Source organism: Rhodnius prolixus, unplaced genomic scaffold (genome assembly GCF_049639745.1).
Source record: "Rhodnius prolixus isolate KJV_2025 unplaced genomic scaffold, Rpr scaffold_5, whole genome shotgun sequence".
NCBI classification, from domain to species: domain Eukaryota; kingdom Metazoa; phylum Arthropoda; class Insecta; order Hemiptera; family Reduviidae; genus Rhodnius; species Rhodnius prolixus.
In genome coordinates this window covers 8,939,969-8,963,578 of record NW_027411624.1, presented here as the reverse complement: position 1 = coordinate 8,963,578, position 23,610 = coordinate 8,939,969, and the positions used below count along the sequence as shown (strand labels likewise).

Genomic DNA, 23,610 nt, shown 5'->3' with positions numbered 1-23,610 from the left:
TTTAATAATTGGCATTGGTCTAGGGGCAGGAGATCTCGAGGCCTACGTCATTTTAGACTTCGTGGTGAAGGATAAGGTTTCTGTGGGAAATGGAGGAATTGTGTATGGATAGATTCGGTGACGGAAGAGGATATTTCAGTTCTTTGTGAAGGGTGAAGTTAGAGGCATAATAGGGAGCATTAACAATACGACTGAGGACTTTTAATTGAAAGGATTAGGAGGACGCGGGAGATATTGGAGGGTTTAGCCGAAACCCAAGAGCTCTGTACCGGAATACCAGATGGGTTTAAGTGAAGTCTTGTAGTGGGGTTAGTTTGTTGGGTGTTCTGTCTTAGTTGTTGCGTACCTTTTTGTTTAGTTGTTGTCTTCCAAGTCTAGCGTGTGGGTTCCATGTGAATCTACTGTCCAAATAGGAACCCAGGTAGCTCCAGGTAGGTTCAGTAAGAACACATTTGAACACCTCTGACAGCTGAGCATGGAAGTTATGTGATCAATTTTGATGGATGGCACCAGCCAGTTTGAGATGTTCTTGAAGGAGTTTGAAGATTTCAGATGGTACTGAGTGGGTAGAGAGGGGATGACGGTATCTTCAGCATAGATCAAGGTGTTTGGGGGGGGGTAAAAAGTCACAGATAATACACAATATTTGATGTTTATTATTTTTGGTGACTGAATCATAGTTTCATTAGGAAAACAGTCTAAAGTTCAAAAACAGATACGAACACAAAATACTTGTGACAATTGGCAACACTGACTTCCTTACAACCAACCAAACACAATCACACACAGACCGATCACATTCTGCCCATGAACAGACAAGACAGAAGACACACCAACCCTCTAATGATGTAAAACAGTATATTGTAAATTAGGTAAATATTTTTGTAAATTTTCGTTACATTATATACATATTCATTGTAATATAATTGGTAATGTAATTATTGTTAACAATCTGTAAATATGTTCCACAGCCCTGAAGTTGATCTAGTCCCTAGGTTCGAAAGCTCGGCATAGTAAAGTTTATGATGACTGAAACTGGCGTTAATTTTCCATCCTATTACAATATTTAAGTTAGACCACGGGAATGGACTAAAAAAGTAAGCCTTACAATTTTGTTTTATTCTATGAACGCAACACATGTATGTCAGGCGGGTTGAATAGAACTAACTTATTTTAGGGGTTGTTTTTGTTTATTCCAATTACAGAATTCCAATTGACCAGTTTATAATAGAAAAATGAAAAGATTTTATGATCAAATTATTACAGAAGGGGGTCAAATTACATAAAACCTGTCTTGTCTTGTCCTGTAACCACTATTTTAGATTTTTTTTAAAAAAAAGTATATGAATATATGAAAATATATTTTTTTATTCATAATAAGTATTCACGTAGTCAACATTCCCTCCATTGTTATCGCAGACAATAACCTGAACCACATGTTCTCGTAACTCACGACATAACATAATATGGACCGCATAATCCAATTTATGGAATATGTTGATCGTACCATAAGATTTATTTTTAGAGTTATTGAAGCATCAATATTTTACTGGTCTCGTTTTATTTTTGCCTTACATTTCGGCCATTTTTAGTGGCTAATACTGAGTACACTAAATGTTTCATACTGTGTACAAAAATTATTCCTTCAATTGATTGTTTAGTTGTTCTTACCTATTTCTTAGTTCTTCACTATTAAAGAACGGGTACGTAGTTATTTGAATATATTGTGATAGCTCATCTATTTCAGAGTCTACAGTAAAAAGAAAAACTACATTATTTATTGCCCAAACTTCTTCAAGTTCCTGCTCTCCTTTTCCTTTTTTTGCGATGTAAGCAGGACAGGAAAGCTTGATTTATATGCCGTGCCACAGTGTTCTAGAAGCAGGACACAGGGGCAGGCAGACTGTGCTGAAGAAGCAGCAAGCCCAGGGCACATTTGGTTTAGCTTTTTCTATCTTTCGCCGCGTTTACTGGATTTCTCCAGGTCTACAAGAGCCATTGATCGCTACGATCTCCCTCCGCTCCCCCATTCGCCTGCTCTTTAAAGACAGTGTGCTAAGACATTCCTCTATAAATTATAGCCCAATAAATGGCTTTCTTTCCCCAAAAAGTAATAAATGAAATAAATACATTTTACTGGATTTGATTCTTCTAAAAAAATTCTCTTATTGATGGTTTTCTGCTTTTTATAGTTTCGTAGCTTTTTTTAGCTGCTTTGATAGATAAAAAGAATACATAAAATAAATATAGCTGATGCATACAAATATATTAATTCTAAGTAAGTTTAAAAATAAAAAGCGATAATTTCGTAGCGTTAACTATTAATAATATCTAGTGTAAATAAGATAATGAAAAGTACTAATTACCCATAAATGCCGTTATTACTGTTTTTATTTATTTTTTTTATTTAAAGACGATGATACATGAAATAATTTTGAACCATACTTCCGGGTAATATTTGTAGATAATCGTTCTTTAATAATTTTTTTTTAAACTTATATTTGAGTAAGTATTTTGGGAATTACGTTTCCAGCTTCCTTTGATTTCTTTGTTAAACTCTTTTTTGTATTTGGTATTTTTGTCTTTCTCTTGAACTCACCGGAAATGTTGCAATAGTAGTTATTTTTCTTGGGAATCGAGTGTGCGGTAATAAATCGTTTGAAAAAGCCCAAATTCTAGATTTCGATTTCGTACAGTATAGTTGTTGCTTCCGTCCAAATCCGTCGAAGTGCTCTTTTGTGGTGTGATTTTCAGTTTATTTTTCGAAAACTAATCCGACTGTAATATCTCTACTATTACAACAGAAAGAGCTCTAGAATTGTTCCAGATATTCTTTATTGGGTTTTTATAGAATCTAGTTTTATAACTCAATTTAACATACGTTTTAATAACATACGAGATCTGTAAATTAAGTAATGAGACTGATTTTTTTAAATATTTTTATTCAAAAAGAATTACAATTCTATATTGTCACCTTCAAAATAACTTCCTTCTGAAGCCACACAGCGCTGGAGACGTTTCTTCCACTCCTCATAGCAGTGCTCGAACTCCGATACTGGAATAGCCTTCAGCTGGTCGGTTACAGCCGTTTGACTGTGCCAAAATGATGATTACCTTGAGGTGATTTTTTCAACTAAGGGAAGAGAAAAAAGTCACAAAGACTCAAGTCAGGCGAATAAGGAGGCTGTAGAGCCACAGGAATGTTTTTACTAGCCAAAAACTCTGGTTTATTGAAATTGCTGTGTGTGACAAGGAGCATTATCGTGATGCAACAGCACCCACTTGTACTTGATGTTTGGTCTCACACGAATGACCGTTTTTCGAAGTTTTTGGAAGAACCTCTCCGTAAAAGTGTTGATTGATCGTTTGATCTTGAGGTAGAAACTCTTTGTGGACAATTCCGTGGATATCGAAAAAGGGAGCACTGCTATGAGGAGTGGAAGAAACGTCTCCAGCGCTGTGTGGCTTCAGAAGGAAGTTATATTTTGAAGGTGACAATATAGTATTGTAATTCTTTTTGATTTTATTACTTAATTTACAGACCTCGTATCGCAATTAATACTAGTAACCATTTTACACTGTTACACCGATTTTGTTTTGTAAAAAAAATAATAATTTCACATAAGTATCTATTACTTTTATTGGTGAACGTTTTTCCCCAGGGAAAATGGATTTTCTCAGGTTTTCCAAACTTTCATAGTTCACAATTTTTGACCCTCCAGGTGCATATTTTAACCCCTTCCCTTTTAAAGGTAAAATTACTTACAGAAACTTTTTAATTCAAAAATTTCGTTTTATTTAATCTTTGTGACATTAAGTTGTGAATTATTATGTTGGGAGAATTATTTGTTATAATGTGGCGCCAAGGAGGTGTAGCATGAAGTCCCCGTGTGGGCGCGACCTGAGACCCACAGAGGTCACGGCCGGTCTCATGTGGTGGGTACACAGGACCCTTTACAGTACCTTTCATCTACAATTTTATAGCAATTATTGTGTCCCTGCCCCACCCAAGACATCAGCAATTTGTTTACCATTTTGCCATTAATTCAGCTTTAGATTTGTTCAATTTAAATCGCTTATTAAACCTGTCCGCGGTTAATCCTTTGGATTGTTTACTGTAAAATAGTCCCATGTTTTTATTATAAGATTCCTGCAGGCTGGGAATCACTGCAGATAAAAAGAATCGTATTATCTTTTCAACTCATTCAGTTTTTCCATCAGAAAAACTTGAGGATAAATTTTTTTGATTCATACACATCTGAGAAGCCTTATCAATTTTGTCTTCTTTCTTTTTTTAACATCAAATATTCAATGTTTAAATTTGTCGCAAAGATAAGCGGTTACCATGGAAATAAGATAAGCAGTAAGTTGGTTATCATATCTGGGTAGTATCAGAGCCGCTTGGTTCTTTTCCCGGATTACTTCGATAATTTAGCAGAATTCAAGTTAAATTTCGTAAATTCAATTCGTGTTTTTTTCCCCCTGTAATATGGAGCGTCAACACCGAGCGGACGTTACGATATCGCCATGATGAATTTCATTTAGTTCACTGAAATATCATTGCATTAAATCATTCCCCAGATTCTGTCGACCACTTTGGAGAACAGTTTTTCCTTGAATACTTCACCATTTTTTTTTTTTAGAGGAGTAAGGGAAGGAGTTTGTAGATATCTTCTTCTGCTGTTATGCTAATTAAGTACCAGCATTTCCTATTGTGGCTTTTATCATCAACCTGAGGGTTGTTATTGTAAACTGTGTGCATTCATAGTTAAGTGTAAACACTTCCCTTAAGTATTCAATGTCATTTCTTTTTCCTCTCTGCCTGCAATCGTACCTGTAAAATCTCTTGCTGAAGACAAAGTTCGAGTTTAGAAAAGTGACTTTCCTTGGATTGGTGATTAAGAGTTGCGAGTTGAGTAAGAATAAAGGTCAGATAATTGTTGGACACTCCTCGTGTATTTTTATTTATTAATAGCGAATTTATTAGCAGATCTGTAGGGATTTAATTATTTATTACGTAGAGGTTGTAATATTAGTAGAAAAGGTTTAGATTGTATGTATTTGAACAACGTAAATTTGGATTAGATCTTAGAAAAAAAACACACAATTGTCTACATAACTTATCTCACTTACAATTTAGAAGGTTGTTATTCAATAGCTAAGTAATTTTTTGACTTTAAAAATGCCAAGGATAAATTTGGGAACAAGTAGTTTCAGTTTACCAGATCCCTTGTATATGTTTTAGGTATCCATTACCATATTTCATTTCTTGAAAATCAATTCTTTTGTTTACTTAATGAAGGATGGAAGAAATGTATAAGGCTTCGATTACGTAGGAGAATGTTCGCTGTTACGTTATGTTTCTATTGTTAACACGAAGGTCGTAAGGGCTGCATAGAACATGTGCATTATTTTTCCCTTCATTCAATCAAATTGGAATAAACTCTTCGATAGAATCACTGCAGTTTGGTACAGATCTGTGCCGAAACTTTAACATCATTAAAACCTATTCTATCCAAAACCGTTTTAAAATACATTATTTCTGTAGCTACTAAATCTTTGTTTTATTTTCTATAAATTGGGTTAAATAAAATGATTTTAATTGGCCAGAAATATGTATTATAAATAGTTATATCTTAGAAAAATAGGAAAATTACGTCTATTGTTGGCCAGACTAGAATATAACGCCAGTATGCGAATAGATTCTTCTAATAATAGTTTGCACTAAATAAGATATTCTTGGTATAGTGATTATTACAGAAATATACACATTCAACTACCACTATTACCAAGTGTTTTTTAAAGTTTACTGTAAAGAAAGCAATAGAAGTGAGCTGGCCAAAACTGGTGTGTTGGTTTGGTGAAATTGGTCGGAGATTTAGCGGAAGGGGCTGCCTGTTTGATCTCTGGTTTCATTACAAGTTCCTTTTTGTTTCCCCCCCCCCCCCGCTCTAAACACTAATAACAGATGTTCTGTTATAACCAGTGCTCACGTCACAAAGCCTTCCAATGGGAATAGGTTTGATAAAGAGGACAAAATAAAAAAAAAATGGTAACTTTGGCGGTGAGTTCGATGTTGGGATTTATTTTTAGCGAAATATAGTAGTGTTCGTTACTTTCTTTTGTAACTCACTCTTAAGATTCATAGTAATTTTGGATATCGGAGTTTTTACTGTAAATAAGTATGATATAGGGAGTTTAAGTAATTCAAAACTGTTAATGTATAACTCCCCTATCCAAGACAAGTCTGGCTAGCTGTGATCCAAGTCACAGCATAACCCCAACTTAGCGCACACCCAAGATCCGTTTAACCTTACATTCCAGCATTACCCTGCCTTTAATATCGGGCGGTTCTACTAGCCTAACTCCAACTTGACTGTTCTTCTTTGCTGCACATGGAAAAAAGTCTTGTGCAACTTCACATGTAAACTCCATGACAGCTTTCGCTTTCCCAATTCTTCTAGTTCATCTATAAAATATAGGAACTGTATGGTATGATCCTGCGCGGTTGTTCTTTATAGATTAAAGGAGGATGAGATGTGAATAAGTAAGATCGGAAAGAAGTAGAGGTTATTTACACTAATAAGGTGATAAAGGAAACACTAATTGAGGCATCGCGAATTTGGGGGTAGTTCGAACAATTTTTTGTAGCGATATTAGGAAAATTTTAACATAAATAATCGAGAACGAATTTTTTATACATTAAAGTAAATATTTAATTGTTAATACGAAACGTTTGAGGCTCTGGATTAAGTAGATACACAGGGTAATTTAATGTTCTTTCGTGTGGAATAAGCAGATTTGGTGTATGATAAAGGATAGAAAAGTTACGACCGTTTTTATGGCGAAAAACGCGAATATCGACGGAAAAGTAAAAATTGCAAATATCTTGGACACTATTGAGAATCGGGACAAAGTGAATAGAATATTTTTTGTTGCATTTGAGCTGCTGAATCATCTTCCGAAGTTTCTACCTCCGTGCACACTCTGTATAATAAAATACCGATTAAAGATTGAAATTATTGATGTTGAAATGCTAGTTAATAATGTACGAGGTATTGTTACAAAATACGGCTTTTGCTACACAGTAATAAGGGAACGTTGCGTCCATGTAAAATTTTTAAAATCAAGTCCTAACCTAAACTAAACATTTAGATATAAATTTACTTTATGTAAAATAAAAATTTTTGCATTTTTAGAATTTTATTTTAGAAAAAATTCAGATTTTATTGTAGATTTCTCATCCGGAAGTATTACTTGATTCTCTAAAATTTTTATTTAAATTACAGACTCAAATCCTGTTATTGGAGCATTATTGTTTGGGAAATTGATTTCAAGCCAGTTCCAGATTAGAAATGGAGCTGTGCTTCGCTTTGAAGCTTTGAATGGTACGGGTTTAAAAACTCGAGAAGTTTGGGGAAGATGTTCAGGTAGAATGTACCTTGGTGATGTAGAAGTTCGCGTGAATCTACCCGCCAGCCTATTCTGTAGATAGCTACAAAGATAAACAATGAGCACTGGATGTAGAAAATATTTTAGATGACAAGAAAATACTTTAAGCTAGATGTGACGTTTACATGTTGAGTATGACATCACAGGCTTTCTCAGACAAGACATTCACATATCCAGGTGGGTAAAACGCCCTCTTGTCATACTAGGCGATATGGAAACATATTGGAGAGGTTTTCTGTTTTGTATTTCTAGTTCTGTGTTAATGTAGTAGTAAAAAAGGGCTCTTTGTGTAACTGTGTGTTGTTATAGAGGGGATTTGTTGGGCTTGACACTGGGAGACGTCACGGCTGTGAGGCGCCAGACTTGTAGGCTATTTAGTCACATCTTCAGGCAATATGTGGGCTTTAACTAATTGGTCTGGTTCTGTCTGTTCGTCTAACTGTCGACTTAGCAACACCATATTGTTTAATGTCTCATTAATGAAATAAAATTTTAAAGAAGAGCTTATTTTGTTAGGTTAAAGAAAGTACGTAACCATGACGTTTTAAGTAACTAACCAAACCCCGTAAGTGGTTCTACAAAATGATTTCCATGGGGTACTGGTTTATCAAAATTTATTTTTATTTTTTTTAGTTAACTTTAGTCGCAGGAAGTATTGCAATCGATTTAGTGTATAATCGGAAAATCTCAAAACACGATACTCTTACGTTGAGTAAGGGGTAATCTAAATACAGAAGGGTTTAAAAGCAGCATGATGCACACTTAATAGGATTATCCATCCAGTATAGAAATCACCCCAGACATCCTCCGCATAACAATAGAAATGGACAATGTACACCAGGAACTACCTCACCACCCCTCCTTCAACTGATATATTATCTTTATCTATTCAGCGTTCTTCAGCGTGCTGCGATATACCACAATAACTGAACCATACATCCGCCGCCCTTAACACCCTTCCCAACACCATGAGAACTCTTTTCAAAAACTATTTCCTCTACAGTTCCCACAATGGCCGTTTACACCTGGCCGCCATCATCATAAATTCTTGTATCTTGTAGGATTATCTAGGAAACAAGAGCTGGACGAGTGCGGAGGGGGTAAGATTGAGAGAGTGAGTGAGAAGGCTGGTTAATTTCCTTAATTGTTTCCACGGTTCAGGTGGCAGAACCGTTCACTGTGGAGGTGCTTCTTTCTCCAAGCAAGACTGTATTACTTCTTGGGAAATGATAGAGAAGGCTTTTTTTCTTTCAATTTCTTATCTTTTTCCAATTTTTTTTGTTGTAATTTCTTTGCTGGTTGAAAGAAGCTTTTTGTAATTAGCTGCGATTGTTCTCAGAGAAAGAAAACTAATTGCCTCTCATTCCTTTTTTTTAAAAAATTTTCCTTACATTGGCATTCAAGTTTCTTAATTAAAAAGTAAAATCTTATTAACAAACACATATTAATTGGCATGCCCTTCTTTTCGAGTTCTGTTCTTCAAGATTCATTTGAATATCTCTTGTTCAGATTCTTCACCAGAGTAATGTGATCTTATTCAGTGCATTCTACAATCTAAAGATTGAAACAGTCACATCATTAGTCATTCATTCTCCCTTTAGTAAGAACAGACTTTCAGTTCTTAAAAAAAGGCTTAAGCATTCAGCAACCTTGACTTGCGTAAAAACTCTTATTGAAACATTGGTGAAGTTCTGGATTAAAGATGGACAAAACTAGGAAAATATTATGATCTCTGACCCAAAAAGATTCTTAAAAAACAATACTTAGGCACAGGGATCGAAACACCCCCAAATATTGTAGTTTCACACATCAGTACATCCCCAAACTATGTGTATATTGTGTAAGTGTATTGTTAGTGTTGCAGTTTGTGTTGTTTCCCGAAGAAGTGGCTACTTCCATTTCCCCATTACAGAACTCATTTGTACATTTTTCAGACACCTAAGTTCTATGAAAAATACTGGCTCTAACTGGCGTGGCAACAAGACTTTTTAGATTGCAATGTATTTCAAAATGTTCAACTTATCCTCGTTTAAAACCATTAATTCTCAATCACACTTCAGTACTGACTGAGTTACTGTTTTTGGTGTGCACCTCCGCAGCCTTTCTGAAAAAACAATACAAGTTCTTTTAAACGGAAGTAGGATTTCCCGTTTAAAAAAAGAAATACTTATTTCCTTTGTAGAAGAACTCAAAACAACTATTTCCCCAAAAATGGATAATGAATGCAATGTTCTAATTTTTAATATTAACTGGCCTTGTGCCGAGTCAGAAGAATTTCAAGATTGAGATGCAATCGTATCGTTCGTTAGAAATAAAAAGAATTTTCAAGAGTGAATATGAGTTGTAAGCGTCCAATCGTATTCAAAGGACATACTTGAAAATCCATGGATAACAAGTAGATCAAAAAAGAAGTTGATGAACATAAAAGATGACTTCAGGCGAAAGTTGCTGGGAAATTAAATACCATAGAAGGATATGAAAAGCAAGAATTGGTAAGTAAGGACTGGAATGGTTGAAAACAAAGCGGATAATGTTGGACGGGGATAACCATTAATGATGGTGAACTCCACCACTTAGTGATCGATATTTAGATCGATTTAGTACGAGTATTCTCGCGATAGAACTCTGCAGCACTCCAATTACGAACTCCTCCTTATTGTTCTGATTATTAGACGGAGCTTCATTAGCAATATGATATCTGGCCAAGTTTCCCAGGTGTTAAGCACAGTGATCAGAACAGACTAGTGTAGATCTCGTCTTCAACAATGAAGTTCTGCATGTGAACGAGGGTGGATGCTGCTACTCGGTACTAGTTTTCCCACGCCGTAATGACGACGGACTGCCACTGCAGGCCGTGAATGAGGGCCACCCCAAAGCCCTTATATAACCACTTCAGTTTGTATGTATGTTCAACTCTTTATTTTCCTCTCAAGGTTTCTTTTAATTTATCCGTCCACTGCAAAAACCCTCCCTCCATCAGTGCATCTGCCGCTACAGCGCATCTTTTATCGCTTTCTGTTTGCTACTAGTAAAAATTATTAAGTTTTTATCTGAAGTTCATAGTTTTAGATCTCGTAAGTCTTGATAAAGATCAAGCAAACATGTGTTTCGTCTTGTTACCATCGTATAATTTGCCGATCTTAGCAAGCCAAATATCTGTACCGGTTTCTAAATATCTTAGAGCTTGGCTTAAGTCTACTCGTGAAGAACTTTATTAGTTATATCCACTTCTTTAGAGGACAGCCTTAAATTCTCGGTTACGGAGACGGATACCCGAACTTAGCTTAGAATCCAGCATCGTCCAGAAACTCTCTTGTTGAAAAGGGCACAGTTTTTCTTCTTCTTCTTCTTCTGCTTCAACTTCGTCGACGCACATAGAGGCAGAGTATCCATTTCTGTATTAGAAGGTTCTACCTGAATCTGTCTTTCTTTCCAAAAACGTTGTCCTCATTCTTACTTCTTCTTTTAGCTTGACGTGGTCCAGCAAATCGTCCATTCAGCGCGTCTTCTCCTTCAATATTGCTGGTCGCTTCGGCCACCAAAAAATGCCTTTTAGTAAAAATAAAATCTACTTTTCACTATCATATTCTAAAAATCTTTAAAAAAATCTAATACATCCTGAAAGATTCATTATGACTCCTTCGTTCAAACATAATTTATTCGCAGGATGTACTACGTCATCAAACTGTTTTCAAGATGTTCCTGAAGACGTAAAAAAAAACAGGTTCCCAACCCAGTTTGATGAAGTACAAAGAAGGGTCTTTTGAAAATAAAATAAAATTTTAAAAAATAATCACTTTATATTTGATTTCTAAGATGAAACCCATTATAATTTCACGTTTCTATTGGCTGGATCAAGTTGACTACCCCCTTGCAGTTACTCTGGCCTTATTATGTACTGTGAATACCTATATTTTAGTGAATAGAATGAGGCGTGTTAACAAAAATCACGTCTTGACGCATACATCATGTAACCTGACACGTTTTGGTCGATGAGATACCTACTACCTTATGGTTAACTTTTGCACGTATAACTTCTTCTCCGTCTATTCAACCACCATAACATTACGTTCACATGAGTTTTCTCTAGTGCCAGTAACCAGTTCTAGTTTAGCCTTTACTTATATTATGTAGATCGTATTTATGATTAGTTAAATTATAGTGGCCGTGCCATTCCAGCTGTCATAATTTGTCTCAAGAAATGTTCACACGTCTATAAACTATTATTCTTGCTAACTTATTAAGAAAGAATAAATATGGTTTTGAAAACCTATATAACTTTCTATTCCAACTATTTCTCAAAAAGATTCATTGTCAAAATTATGTAAGGCTTGTTTTTGCGATTAACCAGAAAACGTTTGGTCAGCATTGGTGGTTTGGAGGATTTTGTTTAGTTTTGTTTTGTTTACGTAATCTTAGCTTAAGAGAATTGCGTTTGAATAGATCTTCAAGTTGAATCATGGCCTCGAGTACTGCCTCGGCTCCTTTTCTCTTCTACTCCTCATTTCTCTGTGTAATTTCTCTCTTTTCGTAGCTTCCTTCACGCTCTATCTCAAGTTGTCGATGGCCTGCTTCAACCCATGTTGTACATCCTAAGCCAGCATCATTGACATCCTGCCAGCCTTTCTTTTTCTTCCGCTGGATGAACTTCAAAGTTCGTCTGGTCTTCGTCTCAACCTTTCTCAAATATCTCAGAAGCCTGCAGCCGCCTTTTTGTTTCAAATAATGCCCAGGAAAATGATGAGTAAACGAACGGAGGAAAGAAGTAGAACTATTTACACGACAGTTTGGTGTTCTTAGACACTTTTTTCTGCAGCAGAAGAAACTGTTTCTGAACACATTGAATGTCTATAAGATATCGAAGACTTAAATAATTATCATAGATTAAAGAAAATCGGATAATTTTTTTTTAAAAAAAAGAAAAATGTTTCTTTAAAAATAAAAGAATGAAAATATTGTAACATCTCTTACAATCGAAGAATAAAAGATAAGTATCAAATCACAGGCTCACAATTTCTGAAAAAAAGTGACCAAAAAAAATATTATTTCCTCCTATTGTTTCGGGAATAGTGATTTATAAATCTAGTTCCAAAACAGGGAAAACTTTGACAGAAATCTTCAGGAGATGGAGAAAAGAAAGCAATGAAAGTCCTGTGAAGGAGGACATTATGTCCAAGATAGTCCGTGAAAGAAAGGAGAATTCTCACAAAAGGAAGAAGAGGAGTTGGCTTTGATCGCTATCAAGACGGCAGTAGGGTTCACAGCCAAAGGTTAAAGTTGGCAGCACTGTCTATTCTCTATTTTTATAAATTGTTTTATCTTTTTCTTCTTCTTTTTTCCGAAAAAAGTTTTGTTTCCTTTAAAAGGTTATTTTTAGAAGGTTAATTCCAGGTTTTTAAACACTTATTTTGTAAACGAAAATACAACTTGTAAACTTGTAAAGCCTCATTCTAATTTATTTTATTTCCAGTTAGTTATTTATTGTTTTATTTTATCCTTTATTTCAAATACTTGAAAATTATTAAGCCAGGGCCTTGTCTTCCTGCCTTCCAATCAGATATTTCTGGATGAGGAACCATTTGTGTGCCTCTTTCAATCAAGTGGCTCTCTCCTTTGTGGAGGGATCTAGTTACATTTGGAGGTAGGGCGATTCAAGGAGGTATCGGAAGTACGGAAATAATATTGAATTGAACCTGGAAGTATGATTTTTTTTTTATAATCCGAGCGGAAGTGTTATTTATTGGGGGAATAATTCGCCATAAGTTTGATTATAGTGAATGAAATTTCTGAAGATTAAGGATTAAAATTCAAAACAGTTCTAGATAAATTAAGTTTGCAAGCTTTGTCGGATAAAAATCTTAGAGCTTTGAATTATAAATCGATTTGTCACCATTTCGCTGCACCCATAAGCTCATTTAGGTACCTTAGCTTTTATTTAGCATTTATTTAAATTTACATTTGCAATAAATCTTTTAACAGTCAGTTTTTAATCCGCAAAGATGACAATGTATTAATATTTCATTTTCGTTTACAACGTTTTTAGCTTTAATTGAGCAATATGCAAATATTCTTGCCAAAGACGTTTAAAAACAAGAAGGCACATAAAACATGTCATAAAAATTTGCGCAATAATTCTTTGATTCTAAAACTATTCCCCACATATACTGAATATGGGTATAATGAAAAAATATGGGTTTTCATCCAAACATCTATTTAAAAATTGTTTATTATTAATAGATTTAAAAACGTACATAATTGCATAATTATTTAGCTATATGATATGCATCACATTTTTGATAATTATCCAAAAAATTATCAAAAAACTACATACTCGTATTATTGGCTTATTTAATAATTTTTATAATAATCATCACATTTATTCGTAACAATAATAATTTATGGTAAAATTATCATCATACTATCATCTATTATTAGAAAAATAGAACAAACCTTTCGGCAAGTTGACGATGGCTCGATTTGGTTTTTGCAAAATCTTCCAACACATTTATTTTCTCTTCTAGAGATAACCACTTTTGTTTGAGAGACATATCGGAAAAAATAATATTGTTCGTCCAAAGTAATCTTGAAAAATGATTAAAATGGTACAAGATGTATGGAGCCTATATAGGAAACTTTAGGAAAAACCAGAAAAAAAAAAAAAAAACTTGAGAGGGGATAATTATTTTGATCACCGCGTCAAACGAACTTTTAAGAATAAGGTGGTCGTTGGTGGGAGGTGAAACATTTAATCCGTTCCCCAAAATCAATGTCCGCGGTTGCTATGTAGAGTGACCGTTAGACGGAGGTTCTTTTATATAGAAAGTGTATAGGGGTAAAACGGGGAAATCCAAAAACTGCCCGTAAATGGAGTTGGTCGCTAGTGAGAGTGTCCTTTATGGGAGGCTAGTCTGTACATCATGCCATGTAGAGTTCTTTTCTAGAATTCTATAAGATTTAAATGCAAATATAAATTTGAATCATATAAAGGGCAAAAGGTCATCTAGGGCATGGCGTCTAGTCTAGGTCATTGACTAAAAAAAGCAACCCTATTTTTTTTCTTTTTAATTTTATGAATGAAGAGCAGTTAATGGAGTTAACAATAATTAGAAAGCCGTCTCTGGTGGATTCGCAACTGAATTAATGTTACCGTATGAATGGTGAGTGGTGAGTTCATTCACGGCAACAGGCCATTCCTCAATGTCAAAAGAGCACTGGCCCCCCACCTAATTAACCTAATAAAAATTTGCCTTTGTCTTTAGTTAATCGATGGTCATCGTTAGGACTAGAATGATTAGACCAAAAATAGAAAGACTGGTAGCGTCAGACTTGGGGGTCTCTTTTAGTTATTATGGGCTTAATTCTAATTCTGGGGGCCTTTATTTTTATTTTTTATTTTTTGGAGGGGGCTAAATCCAGTTATTGGTTTCTACAAATTACGATCTTGTCACCAGTTTCCGTTTTAAATTCACCTACTCATGCAACGCGAAATTTTTAATCGAAATCTTTCGACCCGAATTACACAATTTCTTGTAACCTCTCCTAATTTCGAAACAGTTTTGGAGTTTGTTGGATCTAATACAGAATAAAAGACCAAGGTTTCTAGTTTTATTATTTATTTGATTTATTTACAAAATAGAGTGAGGCCATCTCTCTCTTAGAGCTTTTTTTACACCTATTTTATTTTTTGCATAATGTATTATTTAAAAATCTAGGCAAAAAATGACTTATTTGTAAAATATATTTTGTTTATTGTTGCAGGTATGTCAGTTTCACTTCCTCTGTAATAAGTAAGTCTTCTTTTCTTATTTTTTAGTAATTATTATCTTTGTTGCATGCGAGTTGACCTCTAGCTTTTGTTCGAGTCGGACGTATTTATGAGCTCTGTAAATTTTTTGATTTTACAGTGGTAACTTTTGAGTATTTCAGTGGGATTTTCGCTGAATATATTCCTCTTTGTTCACTTTATCTTGTGATAGTGATAATTTGGCCGAAGTGACGATTTTTTTAACGTTATATTAAAAATATATGAATTAATTTTTGTGAGATTTATAGATTAACGTAAAGTCTGTGTTATTAGTTACGCGAGTTTGGTGAGTAGTGGGGTACAGGTGGAATACGTCATCGACGAAGATACCCTAAGAGGCCACGCCCATTATCGCATATACTGCTGTGCGTTCGCCAAGAGCGGATCATATTCATATATTAGAGAGAGAGAGAAAAAAAAAAAAAAAAAAAAAAAAAAAAAAAAAAAAAAAACGCGCAGGTGCATTGGTGAATAGTTTTGATTTAATAGTTTATTTTATGAGCGATACGATACACAAACTTGACTCTCCTCAGCTTGAGCGAAGTGGAAAAAGAAGAAGAGAAATTAATTCACCTCCAAGTACTCTAGTCAAGAGACAGTCCTCGACAGAGACTGTATCGCAGTCTGCAGCGACGATGGAAGTCGGCAAACTATCTGTGGATCAGCTAATGCAGCAGTTTAGTAGTATCTTGGACAAAAAATTACTTAATGTAGCTACGAAAGATGATCTAAAAATTGTTGCCGGTGAATATAATAAGATTAAAGAAAAAGTAAAGGAATTAGAGTTTAAAACTATTAGTGTTCATAATCAATTAGAATACATTTCGCAGCAGTTAAGAAGAAGAAATCTTGTATTTAGAGGACTGGATATTTCTGAGGAAGGTAACTGCAAGGAAACTATTACGAATTTCTGTACGAATATGTTAGGTGCTAGGCAAGATATTTGCGTATCAAGGGCGTTCGTGCTAAAAAATATCCCAGGTAAACTTATTGTAGCAGAGATCGCATCCGATGAAGATAGAAACTACCTGTTGAAGAAAAGAGTGATACTAAAAGGAACACAGTATAGCATACAGCAGGATATGACACCAAATATTCGCCGAAAACATAACAAGCTTCTTGCTATGAGAAAGCAAATTAAGAGTGTTAATAAAAGTATCAAAGTCAATGTTAACATGAACTACATGTATATAGAAAATATAAAATTTGAATGGTGCGAGTCAAACGGTATTATGTCAAAAGGTGTTAATGGTTTACAGAAATTAAAGGAATTGTGCGGCTATGATTTCGCAGAATTTATAAACAAACTGCTGAGAGAAGGTAGAAAAGGCGAGAATAGTGAAGAAATAAGCATGCATCAGCAAACATTTATCAGCAGCGAACCAACTTCCGGATATAGGGAATCGTCTCAAGGTCAATCAGGAGTTCTGGCAAAGGAGAAGAATAGGAAATGAAGTGGGGACGTCTGCCGAGAAAGAAGAAAAGTATTTAGAGATGAAAATGAGTATGTTCAGGTATTGTCTTATAATGTATGTGGGTTGAAAAATAAAAGAGAAAATGTTGAGTTTTTTAATTTCATAAGGAAGTATGATGTAATTTTTTTAATGGAAACGTTTGTACTTGAAAAAGAAATTTTTATGTTCGAAAAATATTTTTCGGGATACACCGTGTGTTGGTCGGGAGCGAAAAAAGAAAACGTTCAGGGTCGGGCTAGTGGCGGCTGTTTGCTAGCAATTAAAAATAATTTTAATTGTTCTAAATTTTTAAAAATAGTTAATTTGGATGGTATCAATCTGTTTATTTTCCAATCAAATTTTGCTGAAATTTATATAGTTCCATTATATTTGAGTTGTAATAACTGGGAGTCTGATTTCAATTCAATATGTACTTTTTTAAATAAATATCCAAATAGTAGGTACCTGCTCATTGGTGATATAAATGCTAGAATCGCGGGATGTCAGAAAATACCGGAAAGTACTGTAGTTAATACTCCTAATTTTGGGGCTAACAGAAAATCAAAAGATGCTCTTATTAATAAAAAAGGGAAAAAGTTTTTAGAATTATGTGACGATTTTAATTTAATAATATTAAACGGAAGAGCAGTTCTCTCTGACCCGGAAGGAGAATACACGTTTATCGGGCAAGGGAGCTCTGTGATTGACTTAGCGTGCGTTTCGGGGGATGTTTTACAGATAATAGAATCTTTTCAAGTACTTGCTGAGCTTTATTCAGATCATATGCCGATTTGCACCAAGTTATATCTGCCAAGTATTAACAATTACAGAATAATAAAATATGTACAGCCTTTACTTCCAAAATTGTTTTGGTCCAAAAATGACGAGATGCATTTCAAAAAGAAAATAGAATTTAAATGTAAAAATAGTGATGTAAAAATGTCAGGTGATGCTCAACATGATATAAACACATTATGTAATATGGTCAGGGACTCTGCCCATCATGGTAAACAGCGGATGAACTTTAAACATAGTAGTAGCCAAAACATAAGAACATGGTTTGATCATGAATGTATACAACTAAGGTTGCAATCTTTCAAATTATTAAATATTTATCGTAAAAATAACAATAACTATGTTAGAAATTTATACATTCAGGCTAATAAAAAGTTTAAACAACAGTGTAAAGAAAAGCGGAAATTGTATTATAAAACATTAAAAGAAAAATTTAATAATGTCAAGGACTCTAAACAATTATGGAGTTTAATAAATAAATTCAAAAAAAGAAACTTTTTTTCTAGTCCGTCCATAAACGAGAAAGAATGGTATGACCATTTTAACAATTTGTTAAATCCGGAAATTGAGTATAACTACTTTTTATATTCTATGCCTTATATAACTGATGATTATATGGATGCAAAATTCACTTATAATGAGCTTGTAAGTGTTATAAGTAAGGCTGGGATCAATAAGGCCCCGGGATTTGATAGGATTCCGGTGGAATTTTTCAAGAATTGCCCCCAAGTATTTTTGGAACATCTTTTGAACGTTTTTAATAATATAACTGATACAGGAAATGTACCTTCTACGTTCGCTAGATCAATTATATTTCCTCTTCACAAAAAAGGTGATATTGAAAAAGTTGAGAATTATAGAGGAATCTCTTTTGCGGACGCGGTATCTAAACTGTTTACGGGTATATTATTACAAAGACTAGAACATTGGTGTTCAAGTAACAATGTTTTAAGTGAAGGCCAGGCTGGTTTTCGCAAAAATTATTCCACAATAGATAATATATTCACATTGTTTAATCTAATAAAAATCAGGCTTTCGGTAAAACGACAGAAACTATATTGTTTCTTTGTGGACTATAGCAGCGCATTTGACTCTCCAGTTAGGGAATCTCTGTATTATAAGTTATATAATGTTGGATTAACTTCAAAATTTATTAATACACTTAAGGGGTTATATTCCAACACTCGGTCGGCGGTTTGGGTTCAGGATGGCGTCACTAGAAGTTTTAGCACAAAGTTAGGTCTGAAGCAAGGATGTTTGCTATCACCTATGATGTTCTCTCTCTATATAAATGATCTACCTGAGTACATAGGGGGCGGTGTGGGGGTGGATGGTACAAGAATAAACTGTTTAATGTACGCAGATGATATAGTCCTTATTAGCTCTACTCCCAGAGACCTTCAGAACATGATAAATAGATTGCACGAATACTCGAATTTATGGAACTTAAAGATAAACTTGAATAAATCGAAAATCGTAGTATTTAGGAACGGCGGCAAACTGGCTCGTGATGAGAAATGGTTTTTGGGTGGGTCTTGTATTGAGACAGTGAATTATTATAAATATCTGGGTATCGGAATGACACCGCAGCTATCCCTGAGACGGCATTTCGAAGATAAGTTATCTGTATCTAAGTATGGGATTAATTGCACTTGGAGAGATCTTGTTGGTAGAGGCGAAATTCCGTTATCAACTAAGTATTCCTTGTTTAATGCGGTCTCACGTGCTGCTATGTGTTACGGTTGCCAAGTGTGGGGTCACCAACAGTTTGATGAAGTAGAAATACTATTAAGATATTTTATTAAAAAACTGTTTGCGTTACCACGTTGGACACCGAGTTACATGTTGTTTATAGAGACTGGGTTAAAACCTTTGTATCTATATACATTAAGAATGCAGATACAATATGTAATAAAAGTTTTACAACTACCCGACCATCGTCTACCCAAAATTATTGCGCAAAAAGTAATAAATAAAAAACTATACTGGTATCGCTCTTGGCTAGAATTATCGGATCGTTATGGTTGTGGCGTCGAGAAGTTCCTGGAGGAGCGTGTAAAGTTGCCTGATTGGAAGAGTACAATTCTGCAATTGTTTGAAGATCGGCATAAAAGGGATATGTTGTCACTGGCCTCCCGCTCGCAGCATTACTCTCTTTATAACCAGCTATTGAGTCAGGATCTACCTGATAATTATAAAAAATATATGTCAGACGAGGGTAGTTTACACCTAAAGAGAGTAGTGTTTCGGGCGAGATGCCAGCTGTTAGATCTGAACTTCAAGCCGTGGGCAGATGAAAATTCCCGACTCTGCACTATGTGTAATTTGGGTGTAGAAGAGTGTGCTTTCCACTTCCTTGCCGTGTGTCCGATACTCAGGGAGTACAGGGTAAGGTGGTTCAATAAGGCAGAATTGACTAGTGACGAGATTATAAGTTTTTTAAACGGAAGGGGCAACTGGTACCCGTTGTATTCATACGTACAGACCGCATCCACTTATAGAGCTTTCCTGATCTCACAATACAATGGATAGTTTTATTTTTCACTTTAATTATTTATTTTTATTTATTTTATTCAGTTTTATGTATTTTACCTTTAATCTCATACTAATTATTTTATCTCCAATCTCTTACTACTGAAGTACGTTATTTTTGTTTTTTTTATTTTTGGTTGCATTAAAAAAAAAAAAAAAAAAAAAAAAAATGTGCAATTATTATTTAATTAAGTAAATTGTTTATTAAAATTAGAAGTAAATATTTTCAGTTGTTTTTAACATACGAGGTTAACTTGGCAGACGGACAAATGTCCATTGTCTATAGTGTATTTGTATATATAAATTTTTTGTGTGTATTTTGTAAATTAGAAAAATAAAAACACTATCTATCTATCTATCTATCTTTGTTGCATGCACTTGCACGCATAATAGTGTATGTAGAGAAGAAATTGGTTTAGGTGCACGGTTTGCGATTAAAAGAAGGTTTCAAGATAGTACCATGAGCTGCTATCTTAGAGACGGAAACATCAGCCTTAAAATGTATGATCAAAAGATAGCATTTGTTACTTTTCTTAAGATTTTAGGGCAGCCTATTGGAGCCGTTGTCCAGTATGCCCTTTAAGGCTTAGTTATATGTCCAATCGTTAAGTGCTTATTTTGAAACGTCCATCAAGCTGTATTTTCATTCGTAGCAATGTATTGAATCTAACTATAGTTTTTTGCAAAATGTTTGATTAAAATTTCGCTATAAAATCGTCAAAACTTTGTGCAAAACCTTACCATAATGGGCTGGTCTTACCAACAGCCATGTTTGAAGTGGATAGAGTGGCTGCAACAGCAAAGTGGCTACAACTCCCCATAGATACAACCACAGACAAACCTCGCAAGTTTTTTACCTCCTCCTCCTCCACCGCCCCTCAACCGTAGCAATTTACAAGATAATGAGTTTTTGTTGTTTTAATGAATTTCCCTCAGTTTTTCATTTCCACTAGACTGTGAGTATCGTCGTTAGCCAACAGGTGGCAGCAGCCATTATGCTCTAGTCTCGGGAGGTGAAGGGACAACTCTAGCGCAATGATTATGTGCGATTATGTTGGCAGTGTTGAGCACGTAATACGCAGCATTGCGCTAATGCGTCACCCCCACCCAAACATTACAAATGTAATGTTTATTATGTTTTCAATTAGCGCTAATTTTCCGTCCATTTCACTGCCATCTAGGTACACAATTTAATGATACAAACTCATCAACAGCGTCGCATTTATTTATTTTTGGTAAATCGTGATAATTAAAGGTAATTAATTAATGGGGCAATTAATTAATTAGAGAGTTTTTATGGTGGGGATTAAGTGTGGGTGGGGGAGTTAGCGCTTGTCTGTAAGTAAAGTACAGATTAGCTCTAAATGGAGAAAAGCACAGGGGAGCCTAAACTTGGCATTTCTCTCTGTGGAAACGACTTTTCGCTGTTTTCTTTGTTCTGGGTTCTTTTTTGGGTGGGAATGGGGTTTCTCAGCGAACTGCAACTTTAAGCCCTTCACTGGAGGAGCACTGAAGTTTCTTACTGTCACAGTGATTTTAAAAGTGATGCTGAAATTCCCAGTTTAACGTAAATCAAGTTTTGAATTTGTCCCCTAGTAGAGAGGATTTGCCGATTCTGGCGCACCTAAAATACAAAATGGCGGCCATCCCCTCCCCTCCCACCCCCCTCCCCCAACCCTACCCCCACCCCTCCTTATTGACCAATCATCGATTTCGACGAGGGTTTAAGCCACGCCCCCTACCCCCACCCCACCTTATTGACCAATCATCGAACTCGACGAGGGCTTTAGGCCACGCCCCTTCCCCCACTCCACCCTTCTTAATCGACCAATCAGCGAATTCGATGACACCCCTTTTACCCCCACTCCTTCCCCCACCCTTATTAATTGACCAATCAGCGAATTCGACGACACCTCATTACCCCCACCCTAGCCCTACTCCTATTACATGACACCTACCTTTACCCCCACCACCTCTAGGTCGTCGTATTCGTTGGCCTCTTAAGCTCCTCCTACAAGATGGCGGCTCTCCTAACAGCTGTAGTACACAAGATGGCCGACCTCGTACCAGCTGATGACCACAAGATGGCGGACCTCATACCTCCACCCCCTCGCCCATTGATAGACAGGAGGGGATTTTTTTTTTTTAATTATTTTTACTTACTTGGGATTCGATCCTACAACCTTCGTACTGATAGACACGTCATCTGCACCAGTCGGCCACAGTGGTAGTCTCGCTTACTCTAGTTTTGAATGTTCTCTTATGTTTTAACTTGGAATTATTTTTTAAAAAATCTAACCCCCCTCACCAAGAATTTTTTTTTTTTATTTAAATTACCCCCCACTATCACAAAAATATTGAAAAATAAAAATGGATAACCTCACTTTAGGTAATAGAAAAAACTATTTACTTACCCCCTCCACCTGGACTGCTTCCGTTGCTGATAACGCGACCTACACTCACTGAAAACTAAACCCGAACTGGCATTTGGACTGCGATACTAGCATTAACCCCCCACCACAATTACGTCACACTCTAACTAGCCAATAGAATTGCATCTTTTTTTCCAAATGATTACCTCTCTTGACAGGTCTCTGTAGCAAGCCCCCCCCCTTTCCCTTCCACATCTTTTATCATACCTGTTAATTTATATATATGCCAACATAGCTGAACATGCTCCAACAAGTCTGGACATGTAGCCAGCTGCCTCTTTCGCTTTAACCGTTTTATTATTTCCGTTTACCAACTATACAAACCTGTATGAACATATCGTTATAGTCTCAATAGGATGACACGTATGATTAGCTGAACATGCTCCAACAAGTCTGGACATGTAGCCAGCTGCCTCTTTCGCTTTAACCGTTTTTTAGTTAGCCAATAGAATTGCGTGCTTGTCTTCCCTCTCTCTCTTGCAAGTGTCTCTCTCTCTATAAGGTGAATCATACCTCCCACCTTTGATGCAGGACTCAACCTGTCCGTTAACTTCATATATGTTTCTTAGAAAAAACAATATTTTTAAAACTGAACTTTGCCCTTATTAGCTTTTATTGCTTTATAAATAATAAAACTTTGAATGTTTTAAATAAGAAAATAATTTACACTGCTAACTTAATCAACTGCGCATGCGTAAACTACAGTCAATTGTGTGATACCTTAATACAGCAGGCAGTTGCAATATCGATTATTCCTATCGATTATCACATTGACTATATGTATTGATTAATATCGATTTATTTCTTAATTCAAGTAATATATATATAACCACTGCTATTTAAATAAGAATATGTTTTACACTGCTAACTTAATCATCTGCGCATGCGCAAACTCCTCTAAATTGTGTGAGACCTTAATACAGAAGGCAATTGCACCCAAATACATATGCGCTGCATTTATTAATTTTTTTTTGAAAAATTAAATAAAATTTGAACTTATTATGACGCAACTTGTTGCAACCTTAACTAATTACCATATCTTCCGTTTACATACAAACCTGTATGAGCATGTCCTTTTTGTTGCTACCGTAACTAATTAGCATATATCTTATTATTTCCGTTTACCAACTATACAAACCTG

The 23,610-nt window shown here is 35.3% G+C and overlaps 1 protein-coding gene across 37 annotated transcripts in view; it reads left to right on the top strand.

Annotated features, from left to right (window-relative positions):
• The window catches only part of RapGAP1 (Rap GTPase activating protein 1), a 325,082-nt gene that overhangs the window by 228,787 nt on the left and 72,685 nt on the right, over positions 1 to 23,610 (top strand). Inside the window, exon 2 of one of the 37 annotated variants that reach the window (XM_074137145.1) lies at positions 15,211 to 21,643. The exons of the other annotated variants lie outside the window; for them this stretch is intronic. Coding sequence (XP_073993246.1) covers positions 16,861 to 20,037 — 3,177 coding nt within the window. The 5' untranslated portion in view covers positions 15,211 to 16,860 and the 3' untranslated portion in view covers positions 20,038 to 21,643. Of the gene's footprint in view, positions 1 to 15,210; positions 21,644 to 23,610 lie in introns of those variants that run through there. 37 annotated transcript variants of the gene reach the window in all.